A 13,650-nucleotide genomic window follows, 5' to 3' on the forward strand; every position below is an offset into this window, starting at 1 on the left:
TGCAGGGTAAATATTTTCAACCCCGGAAATATTGAGCTCATACCATGCTTGTGCGCTCTTATAGTATATATAAAAATAAAGTTGCAACCAACACTGAGCGTTAGAGGACATGGGCCGATTATGTTGCTTACGAATTTCATGTTGTTAATTATCCGGATATGTTGTATTTAGATCGACATACGTAGTTGAGTTTGAAAAAGTTTTTCAGAAATGAAATTTGTTTTGCTTATATTTAAGCGGGTTGCCATCAAATTGTTCAAGTTTGAGATGTCAATAGAAAAAAAACGTTCTGACATTTCTTGAACAACAGGTTTCGAACAAGTAAAGTTTGCAATCTATAAATCACTGTGATAATCAGTAAATAAACTAATATAGTTTTAAACCATAAACTTTAAAAACAGTTTAAATATCTTTTTACCGTAAAGATTAAAACAGTTTATTTGCGTATGCTAAAATAAAAAAAGGAAGTAAATGGATTGTCCGGTGATTAAAACACGATTGGGTCACATGAAGGGACTTGCTTTGAAAAAAGCAAATCACAAAGAAGCCAAGCAGGTGTTTGCCTATTTAGGAGTTCCTTTTGCAAAACCTCCCGTTGGAGAACTACGATTTGAACCTCCACAGAAGTAAGTTGGAAGGTTGTGTTTTTGTACTGCTGTTTTATAACTTATCTCTATGTGAATGTTGACAGCACTGTTTAGGTTTTTTATGGAAGAAACCGGGTTACGAAAAATACGGTTTTGTTGTTTTTATTAGTGTCAATCAAACTTTGTCGGCCTGTGAATCAGTACACGGAGTACGTTGTGCGACCGTTCAGCATTGTTTTAAGAATTGCTTCAATATAAAAATTGCTCAAGATATATTAACGTCAATATTAAAAGATTTCGTGTGTTCTAACCGGTCTCATATTGGTTGTTTTTTTGGCAGAGCCGAACCATGGAAGGGAATGTTTGACGCAACTCGTTTCCCTCCGGCCCCGATGCAGGGATCTTTCATAAACAATCTAGCAAATTACTTACCTTTACCTCTCATGGAGAACGAGCACCCAGGCGACTATAAAAGCGAGGATTGTCTCTATCTTAACATTTATAGCAGCAATGTCGATAAAACAGCGAACCTGCCGGTAATAAAACAGTTTTTGTCCTTTTGCTTAAAAAGTTCTTAAGGCAGAGTTTATCATAGTTATACAGCCACAGATATATTTAACCAAGGTTTTACGACAAAAAACGGGCAAAATAATCTGACAAAATAAAAAATATTAGTAATAAAACATAATGTGAAAAAATATAGTATTATATATATTTTACGTTCGTTTTACCAACACCGTGCTAGGATATAGGCGAATATCTTTATTGGATGGCTATTAGTTACTAACAATGGATTTAATATCTTATTTGAATTTTTACCTGGGGTATTTTTTCAAATTGACCCTAATTTGTTAGGTTTAGTATTCATAGCGCAACAATAAAACGTATTTTCGTAAATTTTCGAAAAAAACGTATGCTTAAAGTTTCAACACCAGATTCAATAAATCTTTTATAGGTTGCGAGAAACCTTTTCACCTTTGTTCTAGATTCTAAAAAATTGGACACTTTGGGAAACCACTGATATAATGTGTGGTGTTTTTCTTTGTTTTCAATGACAGGTCATAGTTTGGATACACGGCGGCGGATTTAGCTTCGGGTCTTCAATTGGCACGGTAGGTCAGGCTCTCTGCGGTCTCAACGACGTCGTTCTTGTAGCGCTCCAATACCGAGTCAACGTTTTCGGTTTCTTCAGCGCCGGAATAAAGACATGTCACAAGGGAAACATGGGACTGCTCGACCAGGTTTTGGCCCTCCAGTATGTCCCACTTTTTACTGTTTAACAATGAGTACTGGACTCCTATGATGCAAAACTAACTAATACTAGTACTTAGAAATAATAAACATGAGAAATATGCTTAAAACAATGCCATGAATTTAGAATATTTGGCCCTGACAAAAATAAAAATTCATTAAATTAGCATTTATACCAACTATAAATGCTGTAAATAATAAGTATATGTGGTTTAACATCATCACCATAGAATGTAAAACAATTGCTACCTTTAAATTATTCTTCAAAAATCTTTAAATTACATAAACATGTTTTTTACTATCTATCAATTTAAAGTGCTGGTGGCTGTTTAAGATGAAGCGGGGCGTCCCCATCTGAGGAACTACTTTTGTAATCTATACATTTTTTTATGGGGCCACCGGCGTAATGTAGTGCAGTTAAATTTAAATATGTTACTTTTTATTAACCAACTAACACGGCGTACTATAAAAAAATAAGTACGAGGCAACTGGTCTAGTCAAAATGCTACGAGTTATAACCTTTTATAAGAAGCTACCATTTTTCTTATAGCTTCTTTTAGTTTATAGTTTTATAGTTTTTTTTTATAGTTTTAAACCAGCAAAATGTTAAGATGGGTTGTTTAAAATAGTTTCGATATATGATGTCAAGCTTTCCATGCGTTTCAAAATTATGGGCCACATAATAAATAAAAAGGTAGGCTGCTGTTAATTAAAAAACTATACCAAAATCAAAATGTGCCAAGTGCCAACCCAGGTTTTTTCGGGCTACATAAATAACCTGTTAACTAAGTTAAAGTATGTGTTGTTTCCGAATGAAAAGTTAATTATATTATTTTCTATAGGGTTAAATAGCAAAATCGCTTTTACATGTTTCAATAATTAACATCAACAAAGCAGCAGCTGGCCAAGGGTAAAAACTGTTTTACTGCGCAGCTGGATCAGGGACAACATTCGAAACTTCGGTGGAAACCCGAACAACGTGACTTTGGCGGGCGAGAGCGCGGGGGCAATGTCCGTTGCCTTGCACGTGACGTCACCACTTTCGCGGGGCCTCTTTCATCGTGCAATCAGCCACAGCGGGGCTTCGACGTGCCCAAGTAAGTACTAGCAACAACCGATACTACGCGACTCACAGCCGTGGAATTACACACGCCATAGCGGATTTTGTCACTGGGTGACGCTGTTGGGGGTCCCAACGTTTCGTTTATACTTTAAAGCCTATTTTGTCGAAATGTTCGCTGACGAGTTTCTGCTTCACAATTTTTTTTTTTTTTATTGACACGTGCCTGATTTCTCAAGTGTGTTCTGCTTTAAAACATAATTTTGTTAAACTGCTGTATGAAAAAGTGTTAGCTACTGCTAAACGTCACAAAATGTTTTTGAAGCTATGTTTTCCGTCGACTCTACATCGCTCAATAAAATGCTGCTGGAAGGATTAGACATAACTGCCACCGAACCAGATGATATCGTCAAGCAACTGAAAAAGGTTGACGCAAGTAAAATCATTGACGTCATTTCGGTCAATGTAAGTGGTTTTCATTGTAAAGCTTTAGCACAGTGTGCAGTTACGATAGTTGTTTAAACATTTGAAGTAGTAATATAATATAGATTATGTCGTGCTTGCAATAATTTGTACGTGACGGAACGACAAGTATGACTTGGCAAAACATTCATCATTTTGCAGCGATGTCCTTGCATTGCATTATCATGCAGCGGTCATGTAGAAAAATATACAGTGTCATACCATTTTTTATACTTGTCATTCGGTGAATATGACTGTCAACTGCTATATTTAGTCTTACACAATACGTAAATCGGCCTGAACGCTAAAGCTAACCTTAAGATCTTGTTGATCCCAAATATGCCGTTAATCTTTTTTTTATTTGTTGGTAAGTTTTTCGGTATATTGATTTTGCATGGTTCAAATAAAGTTTACTGATAGCAAGTCATGGCAAACGCTGCATGCTCGCACGTTATGAGCTAAAACGTACGAGTATAACGGTGATATTGCACAGAGAGTCAATATGTCATTGTTGAAAGTGACCTTTTAACCCTTGCAGCAAGTAGTTCACAACCACGACGCTATTGATAGGCCGTAACAATCAGCGTGTATCTTATAATCCAATATATGCCTTTTATACTATAGTTTTCCTAATGACATCGGGACCGGCTGGCAAATAATTTGTTGCCAGCTGGCAGCTACCAAAGTTTCGCAGTTCATAACATAATTTTTTTAATGTATTAGCCTACTCAAATAAATGTTTTTACCATATTTGGCTTAATATATAGGCGCACGACCGATATCATTACAATTAATCAGCGCGTTTCCAGCTAACATCATAATTTCTCTCTAACAACATTCTCGAACTAAATGTTTCTTCAAAGACAGCAAAATACTTTAAAAAGATCTGGCATAACATTAAATTCTGTCCATTTATTGACTGTGAAAGAGAAATTTGTTATGTACAACCATATTGCTATCATCAGTCTTCGGTTTAAATAGAATCTATATATCTTCACGCATATATACATTTCGCTATTTTGCGTTTGTACAAAGTTCTAAAAACCAAGCCCATTGTCTACAGCCAAAAATTGCCATGTTCGTGCCCACCATCGATGGCCACATGATCCCTAAGCACCCTCACCAGATGTTAGCCGAGGCCAAATTTGCCAAAGTGCCGTACATTATTGGGTTGAACAACAGCGAAGGCAGCGGCCTGCTCGGTTTTCAATGTCCACACACGTTTGCTGAAGGATACGACAAGGAAACTGCGCTGGCGGTGCTCAAAGCCATTCTGGCCATGGCACTACCGGTATTTAACATTTAATTTATTTACTGAGATACTACAATTGTTTTGATTAATCAGTAACTTGTTTGAGCTTGACTCCACATTGTTCGCTCGAGTTTATGTAAAAGAGTTTGCTTGTGAAACGATTTTTATTGGAATATATTGGGTTACATTGTATGTTTATGCATTGCAACCCTTATAAGTTACGTCAATTTTCGAAACACGTTACGGAGAAGTTTAAGCTCCAAAATCTTACGAATTACCTTTAACATAAACGTACATGCCACACCGAGACTACACGCATGACTTTAAAAGACATGTCAAGGGCATTTCCAACACACAAGTTAGGCCAAATCGTGTAGCTCATTTTCGAAAGCGTAACCAGATGACCACTTGACCAGACTATTCGTCGTTGGTATTTCGACATACAAATTGGTACTTATAAACAAACGCAAATGGGTTTCATTTTTCTTACGTGCAAAGTAAATGCAAAAGATGGTTTGATATTCCCGTTAACAGGCTTCGAAAATCGATGCGGTGGTTGATGCGATCGTTGAAACGTGCAGTGCCGACTCGGACGTGAAAGACAAGTACTTCTGGAGCAAGCTTGTGGCGGATGTTAACCGGGATTCGAACTTCCTCGCCCCAGCAATTTCTCAGGCAACTGCACACGCCGGTAGGTTCAAATTATGTTTCGCTTCTTTGCGTATAATTTAGGTTACGCGAAAAAGTAGGTGCTTTCTCAGGCGCATATCTGATTTGAATGCTGACATAAGGGTTTGCTTTAGACCATTTAAACCTTTGTTTTTGTCAAAAATATTGTATGCTGGTCAACCTGACTGAAGTCACACGCATGTCAATAGACAGGTATTACCAAGTAAGAGGAACAATGCTAAAAGGCAATACTGTCCACAGTGCTTAAAGCCGTGGTTGTCAGCCTTTTTGTACCCGTGGCCCCTTTTATATGCTTTCAAGTAGTCGCGGACCCCTTATCTGCGTTTAGTTCTTTTTAATAATTAGGTATATCTGCCTTTAAGTGCAACTTATGTTGAGTAAAGTAACAGACAACAGCAAATTACTTCATGATACGTTTATTTTAATGTGACAAATGTTACATTGTGACTTTATCACTTAGCAAGATTGTAATTAAGCATGTTTTCTAGCGTTAATTAATTCACTAACAGTATATTTAGAAGTTTTTGCGGACCCTTGAAAACTTTTTGCGAATCCCCAGTGGTCTGTGGACCCCAGGTTAAAAAACACTTGTTTACAGATTTCTATTAACGTTGGATGTTGCGGACTTGTAGTAAATCGCAGTCGTTTCGATGGAACTTACTATATACATTACCTTATATTCAGCTTCTGGAAATCCTACCTACGTTTACTACATGACCCACCAGTCTAAGATGCATCACGACAAAAACTACTCGGGACAAGGCATGCACAAGGTGCCTTTCTGCGAGGCCGACCACACCGACGACGTGATCTTCACTTTTGGCATTCCGTTCATCAATAGCGATTTCTTGACTCCTGGTATCACGTGCTCTGATGATGAACGCCTCCTGAGCAGAACTTGGATGAGCGCTTTATGCCACTTCGCAAAAACAGGGTAAGCGGCGAGCCTGCGATTGGATTGTGTTTCGTTTTGTCTAAACACCTTGATTTAAACGAGTCGTTGAAACAATACTTTGCAACCATACTATCAGAATATTCGATTCATTAGTGTAATTAAGGGGTTCTTAAAGTGGGGTCAATGGACCTCTTGGGGGTCCGTGAACTATATTTTTAGGGGTTCCATGAAGGCCTAATTAAAATATTAGTGTATATTTGAAACGTAATTAATTGAAAAGAAAAACAGCTTAATTAAAAAATAAAACGGTTTTGCACCGACTTTATTTAGACTCTATTTCACTTTCACATTCTTTAGACCAAAATTAGCAGATTTATGACGTCTTTTTGCATTGTGACGGTAATTTATGTCGTACATTTTTTTAGTTTTCTTGCCTACCGTGGTCAAGCGAAGCAAAAAAATAAATTAGGGGTCCGCGGTAAAAAAAAAGTTTAAGAACCCCTTGTATAATTACTTCTTCTTTAGCATTCGTAAGTTTCTCAATATCTGCAGTGTTTAGTAGTTAAAAGAATCTACGAACAACTAACAATATTAAAACCAATGTACATTGTTTTAAAGGAACCCAAACAGTGGAAAAGAGGGAGCGATAACTTGGCCCAAATATGAAAATGTCGGAAAACGCCATCTGATTATGAATATGCCTTATGCCGAAGGTGGTTGCCTTCTGTCAAGTCGTTGCAAGCTTTGGCACAAAACGATACCAAAAATCCTCATGAGCAAACCACTGAACGGTTCTGTCAAGAAAGCTGATTGTAAACGAAGCTAAATATGTTAGCTTACATAAAAATCAAAGATCGAGCCGGAACCTCGAATATACCAGAAAATCTGTATAAATTTATATGAATCTGCCATTTCACAGTAACGACAGTTATCAGTTTTTACCAGGGATGTACTATAGAGATTTTAGCAGTGTAACCAATGATTTTAGGCCTGCTTTTAAACTGTTTAATCTTGATAATTTGTTGTGTTTCTAAGATTTACTATGAATTATAATCACCCGAGCCTCAATTCAATAGCGCCGTTGAAGGTGTTTGTTATTTTTTTATGTTGTACTATTTAAGTTGTATTGTTGATTGCAGCAATTTTTGCCAGATACCATTCGATTAAGATACCGCTGATATCGGATTACAAGAAACCAGATATATTTGACAGTGTTATATTATATCGTTGATTTGTGTGTATTAAATATTGAGAACAGGATTAATGCATATTTAAAGCAAATTCCGTTTGACAATGTGCAAAATAAATTTATCCTTTTTCGGTTAATGAGCAATATTTTATTTTCATGCGAGTCTATATAGTTGCTTTGTTTTCGTGTTTCCCCCTAAAGATTACCACAGAATGGCTAACGTTAACTAATTAACGATTCTGGCGTGTTACACATGACCATTACTTTTAAAGCACTTAGAAATTCTAGACCAAGGTGAGTAAACGCCAATCAGTTGTCCATACGTCAGTGACCTGTAGGGTAAAATTATGGCGTGTATTCGTGACCCTATAGGATTGTATCTGTTTTTTTTTGAAGTGGTTATAGTCTGACAGAAACATGCCAAACCTTAACTTTAAAATAATCATTCTCTAGGTAAAGACAATAACGTAGTATTGTGTCATCGTCATATTGAAGCAATGGTCCTTTAAGTTTAAGCATTAGCCGATATGCATTACCGCCAGCTGAAGTAAAATTAATAATATCAATAAAATAATCTCAAAAGAGCACGACAAAATCAGAGCTGTATTTTAAAACTTTTCCTTTACGGTTCTTCGATTAAACCTATTGACTTTAGACAACTTGGGAATTGAATGTTTCGTGGTTGAAGATTATTTTTGCTATGGTTTTGACAAGATTTTTGTTTGACTGTTTTATTTTCGCCGTATTAAAATCGTTTGAATGTTTTTTTGCTGACCTTACGTAACTGTCATTAATTTGATAACAAGCGCAAATCTCAAGTTTTATTCACGAGTCATGTTATTTGATGCCTGAGGCCAGACTCGCCAAAGTCAACAGAAAACCTTCCTTGTAGCAATGCATTATAATGATTACAAGGTGTAGGTTTTTTTTTATCAAAACCTTGCCGTTTCACATTAACTGTGAGGTAATTTATGTTGTGTAATGGTTCTATTTTTGTGTGCACACCTTAATTCTGAAGGCAATATTGGCGGTGAATATCGCTAGAGAATAAAGCCAGCATTAGTAGGATATAGTTAGCTTGTAGTAAGAATGCTTGCTAAACAAGTTATATTTGGAACACCAAGATGTAGAATTATTACAACGGTACGTCCCAGAAAACCTAACAGACTTTTCACTCTTGTCGGATTCAGTACCGTATAATTTATTTTTAAATTGTTTAATCTACCTCTGAACTAGTGAAAATTTATACTAGTGCATTCTACAATCTAGGCCAGGGGTTCGCAAACTGTGGTACGCTCACCACCAGGTGTACGAAAGAGAAGTTTAATGGTCACGCGAAAAAGTTTACTTTTTCGGAACTGTAACGATTTTCAAACAGTGGTTTAAAGAAGTCGTTAATAACGTTTAGACCAGCGGTTCTCAACCAGTTGGCTATGGCTCACTGGTGGGACACAAGAACATTTGAGGTGGGCTACAGGCTAATTTGAAAAAGTTAGATTTAGATTCATTTGTGTCACTATTGAGGAGGGGTTAGAACTTGAGGAGGAGTTAGAAGGAATGTAAATGAAATGTAAATTTATTGTTCAGCAGTATATATTTATTTGTTCAAGTATCTCATTAATGCACTTTTAAATAAATAATCTGTTTTGAAATATATTGATGTTTTTTGTTTTTAACCTATTTTATAGTTTTTTCGTTAATACAAAATTATTGAGTCATATCATTTTTGTGCAACGAAAATGGGCCAAGAAAGGGACGGTTGAGAAGCACTGATCTAGGGCATTCCTATAAAAAAAGTATTTTGGAGTAAACAACACTTAATATCATCTTGTTTAATTTATAACATTGTTTCTTTATCTCTATTTCTGTACTGGTAATATATTAAGGTTGTAACATGAAAATTAAGGAACTGAGTATATAGCAAAGATCATACAATTGTCATGGAAAGTCCGATTGTAGCAACTAATTTGGGACAAGTAAAAGGTTTGGTCTTACCCAAGGCAAACCATGAGGATGCCAAACAGGTGTTTGCGTATTTGGGAATTCCCTTTGCAAAACCACCGCTGGGAAAACTGAGATTCATGGCTCCAGAAAAGTAAGATTTTCACGTAAAACAGAATGTCTTGATTTTACAATTTTGTGATTTGACAAAGCTCAGTTGACTTTTATGTTGCATTGATTATTAGTTTTATGTTAATACTCGACCCCTAAACCTGTCCTGTTTTGTATTTATTTTTCTTTTAAAAGTATTTATGTTATGTCATGTTACCTGTCAAACTATTTGTTCATTATTTCGCAGACTGCAATCCGTATACCAATGTTGCTTTTTATCTTTACATATTTATGTACAATTTTATTTAAATATGCCCTTTAAATTGTAACTGTTATAGCCGGTAATGAAGGTAAGAACTGCCAAACTATACAATTACAATTTTTTAACCTCCATCAATATAGAGATTTCTATTACGTTATCGTTACAAATTTTTAGCACACGTTTTTTTTTAATGCTCCTTTGGGTCGTTTAAGCATGATCAAATTCTACCTATTTAGGGCAGAACCATGGCAGGGTGTTCTCGACGCCAGTAAAAATCCACCTTTACCTATGGCAACCAACGCTGCTGCTCAACTGTTGGCACACTTTCCCTTACCCTTGTTGCCAAGTGATGATTTGGAAAGGATGAGTGAGGATTGTCTCTACCTGAACGTTTACACAAACAACCCGAACAAGGCAGCGAATCTACCGGTATGACTTGGCAATTTGCCACCAGAGTAATACAGCACTTTATGATACATTTCTTGTAGTAAACTATTGATAGCTTTGCACGATTTTTACGATTTTGTTTGATAGGTATTATTTTGGATATTCGGCGGAGCTTTTAACACAGGAAGCGCTATAGGCTACAACGGTCAGGCACTCTGTGGTCTAAACGACGTCGTTCTCGTTGTACCGCAATATCGGGTTAACGTGTTTGGATTCTACAGCCTCGGTCAAGAAACAAGCTGCAAAGGCAACATGGGACTGCGGGATCAAATCATGGCAATGAAGTTAGTAGGTTGTCGACAATATTATTAAACAATTATACAAACAAGCAACACAATATTTTTTTGAAGGGTAAACTTTAGGCAAAAAGTATTGATAAATTACTTTTTTTAATTCGATTTTTTGTATTTTGTGTAGATGGGTGAACGAAAACATTCTTAACTTCGGTGGAAACCCAGACAACGTCACCATATTTGGAGAAAGTTCAGGGGCGATATCTGTTAGCTATCACGTCATGTCGCCCGAATCACGTGGTCTGTTTCATCGCGCCATTAGCCAAAGTGGAAGTGCAACAGTACCATGTAAATTAAACAAATGTGCACTTCTGCACTTCTAATTCAAAATTATTATTACATTACACCACTGCTGTTGTTTTTAATAACCTACCCTATTATGTCACATAATCGTTTGCAGCCATGATAAGCTCAGACTTCTCAATGCAGCGAAAAGTTCTTCACGACAAACTAAAAATTACAGCAACGGAACCCGAAGAAATATTAAATCAACTAAGGGATATAGATGCCAAAATAATTATTGACACGATTTCAGCTAATGTGAGTTGTTTCATTAGAGTCACCATTTGATTCTTGATTTTCCTTCTTAAAAAATTGAATTAATTTAATCGGACGCATATTTAAGAAATATTCCAACACTTAAAAAAACATAATTTGTTCAAATTTACAACGTTTATAACATATTGGTTGCAAGTAAAGCTTACATTGCTCAAAGAAACATTTCTTTATTGTCTCAAGATATTTGGTAAGAAACAAAAACAATCAATTATTTCACTGCCTTACAGTATTACACAACCATGTTCGTTGCTACTGTGGACGGCACTGTTCTTCCAAAGCATACTAACGAGTTACTGAAAGAGGGAAACTTCGCCCCTGTTCCATACATAGTTGGAATAAACAATACAGAAGGATTTGGGGTTCTCGCTTTGCAAATGCCTCCAAATTTTTCTGAGGGCATGGACAAGCAAACATGCCTCAATGTGATTAAGGCCAGCCTTGCCATGGCCATTCCGGTATTATGACAGCTTTTAAATTGCTCAGTGTGATCAGAATAAGACTCTTATAAAAAAACGTTCTAACATAGGAAACTTATGTAATATATTTTGAATAGATATTTTTTGTATTGTGATAAGCATATGTTCAAAATGTACCACACTCACTATACTTGCAATACATTTTAATAAAATAGATGGCAGATGCTAAATAATTGGTTGTTTTAATCCGGCTCAAAGCTTGAATTAATACTTTTAGTTTTAAATGTTAGCCAGCAAAGGTGGAAGCAGTCGTTGAGGCAATTTTAAAAACAGTCGAAAAAGAGTACGAAGACGAAGATCAATTCAAATGGAGCAAAATTGCCGGAAGTATATTGAACGACAGTTGGTTTGTCGGTCCATCGGCTGTTCAAGCAATGGCTCATTCTGGTGAGGATAATTGTGAACACATATGTCGATTTAAAGCACGTTTGTGCTATTTTATTTTTTTGTTTAGCCACAATTGTAACAAAACCGTTACTAAGGCTAATTAAAGAATGAAAAACTTTTAACGGTTTCATCGGTCAATTAAATGTCCTTCAGACTTGTAGCAATGTAGCATGCGCTGCCGCGTTTACCTTGATTGCGCTGTGTTACTTAACAAAATTACACAAAAGCAATATTACATCAAACACCACACTATCTTGTTTTATCAGCTGCTGGTCTTCCTACGTATTTCTACTACATGACCCAACAACTTAAGATGCACCATGACAAAGAATACTCGGGCAAAGTCAAAATGAAACCAGCCTTTTGCGAAGCTGACCACTCTGATGATATACATTTCACTTTTGGCCATCCCTTTGTTACTTTCGATTTTTCTCATGCTGGATTTAAGTTTAGCGATGACGAAAGGCAGTTGAGCAAGCTGTGGATGAATAGCTTGTGTAGCTTCGCTAAGTCTGGGTAAGTTGCAATTAGTGGTTTATGCATTGTCGAATCTAGATAAAATGCTTATAAATATGCACAAAGTGAGTAAATTAAACTTTTGTAATCGCTTTGACACAGCTCAACTTATGACAAATATATATTTTTCATTTTTTTGTTAAGCTAAATTCTGTGTTTAAAACGACGGTTTAGTAAGGAAATTGATAATGTTTTGTCTGCGATAATAGCCGGCCATCGACCGCGCATAACATAGCTTACATACGAAAATATAGCTAATCCGTTACTGCAGAAACCCGAATAGCGGTGATAGTAACGTTTTGGAATGGCCTCAGTACAACTGCGAGAAGAAACGTCACCTGGTCATGAAGCTGCCTTACGAAGAAGGTAGCGACCTTTTACCGAGTCGTTGCAAACTCTGGCTTGAGACTGTTCCTGCAATTCTTATGATGACGTAAACACATCTGTCAAATATATGTTAAAATATACAAAAAAAAATAATTGTTATATACTTCGCTTTTTTGTCTAACAATGTTTGTGATGATAATATGCCCATTTTAACAACATGGTTGTGTGATTTTTGTCTAGTTGAAAATAGTGTTAAACAGTTGTGTATAACCTAACCTGGTGTATTTCTATTGTCGTTGTCACTAAACTATCCTGCACGACGGTAATTTGCTTTGTAACTTTTTGATTTTATTAAATCAGGTGTTATTTTACAAATTAAATAACTTGTATGTGCATTGTTTAGGCTTTAACCATACTTTTGGGTAAAAGGGTTTTCGTCAAAAATAATCGCTTCGTTTTTTTTACAAAAAGTGTCATAAAGCTGTTTGTGTAATGTCACTACCGATTCAATATATGTTTTGTTTGCAATGGCCTTACTCCAGGGGTGCGCAACCTTGTTTTACCAAGGGTTAAATGTGTGTGTGTGTGTGTGTATGTGTGTGTCTGTGTGTGTTCCATAGGCTAATAAACCATATGAATCAACTAAATTACAGTGTTGAAATAGCCTAACTCAGGGTTTTCAAAAGACTTAATTTAAATATTTTGGCAAAATGACTTGACTTGTCCTAAGTAGCCTATTTGTGGGAAATGACTAGACTCGACTTATGTTATTATATGGGCCGAAAATTGATTTTCGGGACATAGCCTATCTTGTTTTCGCCCGAATCTCTTATGTTTTTGTTTTTTTCGGTTTGTTTCAGACCGTTTTTTGTCCAGGGTTTTATAGTAAAACCATTATTCGGAGAGACTTTAAATATCCTGACACGACGGAGGCTCATATGTAGAT

The 13,650-nt window shown here is 36.2% G+C and overlaps 2 protein-coding genes across 2 annotated transcripts; both read left to right on the forward strand.

Annotated features, from left to right (window-relative positions):
* Window positions 1-471: 471 nt before the first annotated feature.
* On the forward strand, window positions 472-7,359 carry LOC146140029 (fatty acyl-CoA hydrolase precursor, medium chain-like). Its single transcript, XM_083392595.1, has 9 exons — window positions 472-626; window positions 928-1,123; window positions 1,646-1,842; window positions 2,772-2,935; window positions 3,224-3,363; window positions 4,424-4,651; window positions 5,147-5,303; window positions 5,987-6,236; window positions 6,816-7,359. The coding sequence occupies exons 1-9, from the start codon at window positions 472-474 to the stop codon at window positions 7,021-7,023; spliced, it is 1,695 nt and encodes a 564-aa protein (XP_083248721.1). The 3' UTR covers window positions 7,024-7,359.
* A 1,967-nt stretch (window positions 7,360-9,326) lies between these two features.
* Window positions 9,327-12,814, forward strand: LOC146140030 (pyrethroid hydrolase Ces2e-like). Its single transcript, XM_083392596.1, has 9 exons — window positions 9,327-9,481; window positions 9,937-10,129; window positions 10,235-10,431; window positions 10,565-10,728; window positions 10,841-10,980; window positions 11,226-11,453; window positions 11,705-11,861; window positions 12,128-12,377; window positions 12,649-12,814. Exons 1-9 carry the CDS (start codon window positions 9,327-9,329, stop codon window positions 12,812-12,814), a joined length of 1,650 nt encoding a protein of 549 aa, XP_083248722.1.
* Window positions 12,815-13,650: the final 836 nt, after the last annotated feature.

Source organism: Ascidiella aspersa, chromosome 6 (genome assembly GCF_963924565.1).
Source record: "Ascidiella aspersa chromosome 6, kaAscAspe10.2, whole genome shotgun sequence".
Classification (NCBI taxonomy): domain Eukaryota; kingdom Metazoa; phylum Chordata; class Ascidiacea; order Phlebobranchia; family Ascidiidae; genus Ascidiella; species Ascidiella aspersa.

Bases quoted from the DNA above. Each gene is read 5' to 3' on its own strand.
- LOC146140029 (XM_083392595.1), top strand. From the start codon at position 472: ATGGATTGTCCGGTGATTAAAACACGATTGGGTCACATGAAGGGACTT. The intron at 2,936-3,223 runs GTAAGTACTAGC...ATGTTTTTGAAG, and splicing joins CGGGGCTTCGACGTGCCCAA to CTATGTTTTCCGTCGACTCT. The intron at 6,237-6,815 runs GTAAGCGGCGAG...ATTGTTTTAAAG, and splicing joins TGCCACTTCGCAAAAACAGG to GAACCCAAACAGTGGAAAAG.
- LOC146140030 (XM_083392596.1), top strand. From the start codon at position 9,327: ATGGAAAGTCCGATTGTAGCAACTAATTTGGGACAAGTAAAAGGTTTG. The intron at 11,454-11,704 runs GTATTATGACAG...TTTAAATGTTAG, and splicing joins GCCTTGCCATGGCCATTCCG to CCAGCAAAGGTGGAAGCAGT. The intron at 11,862-12,127 runs GTGAGGATAATT...TTGTTTTATCAG, and splicing joins TCAAGCAATGGCTCATTCTG to CTGCTGGTCTTCCTACGTAT.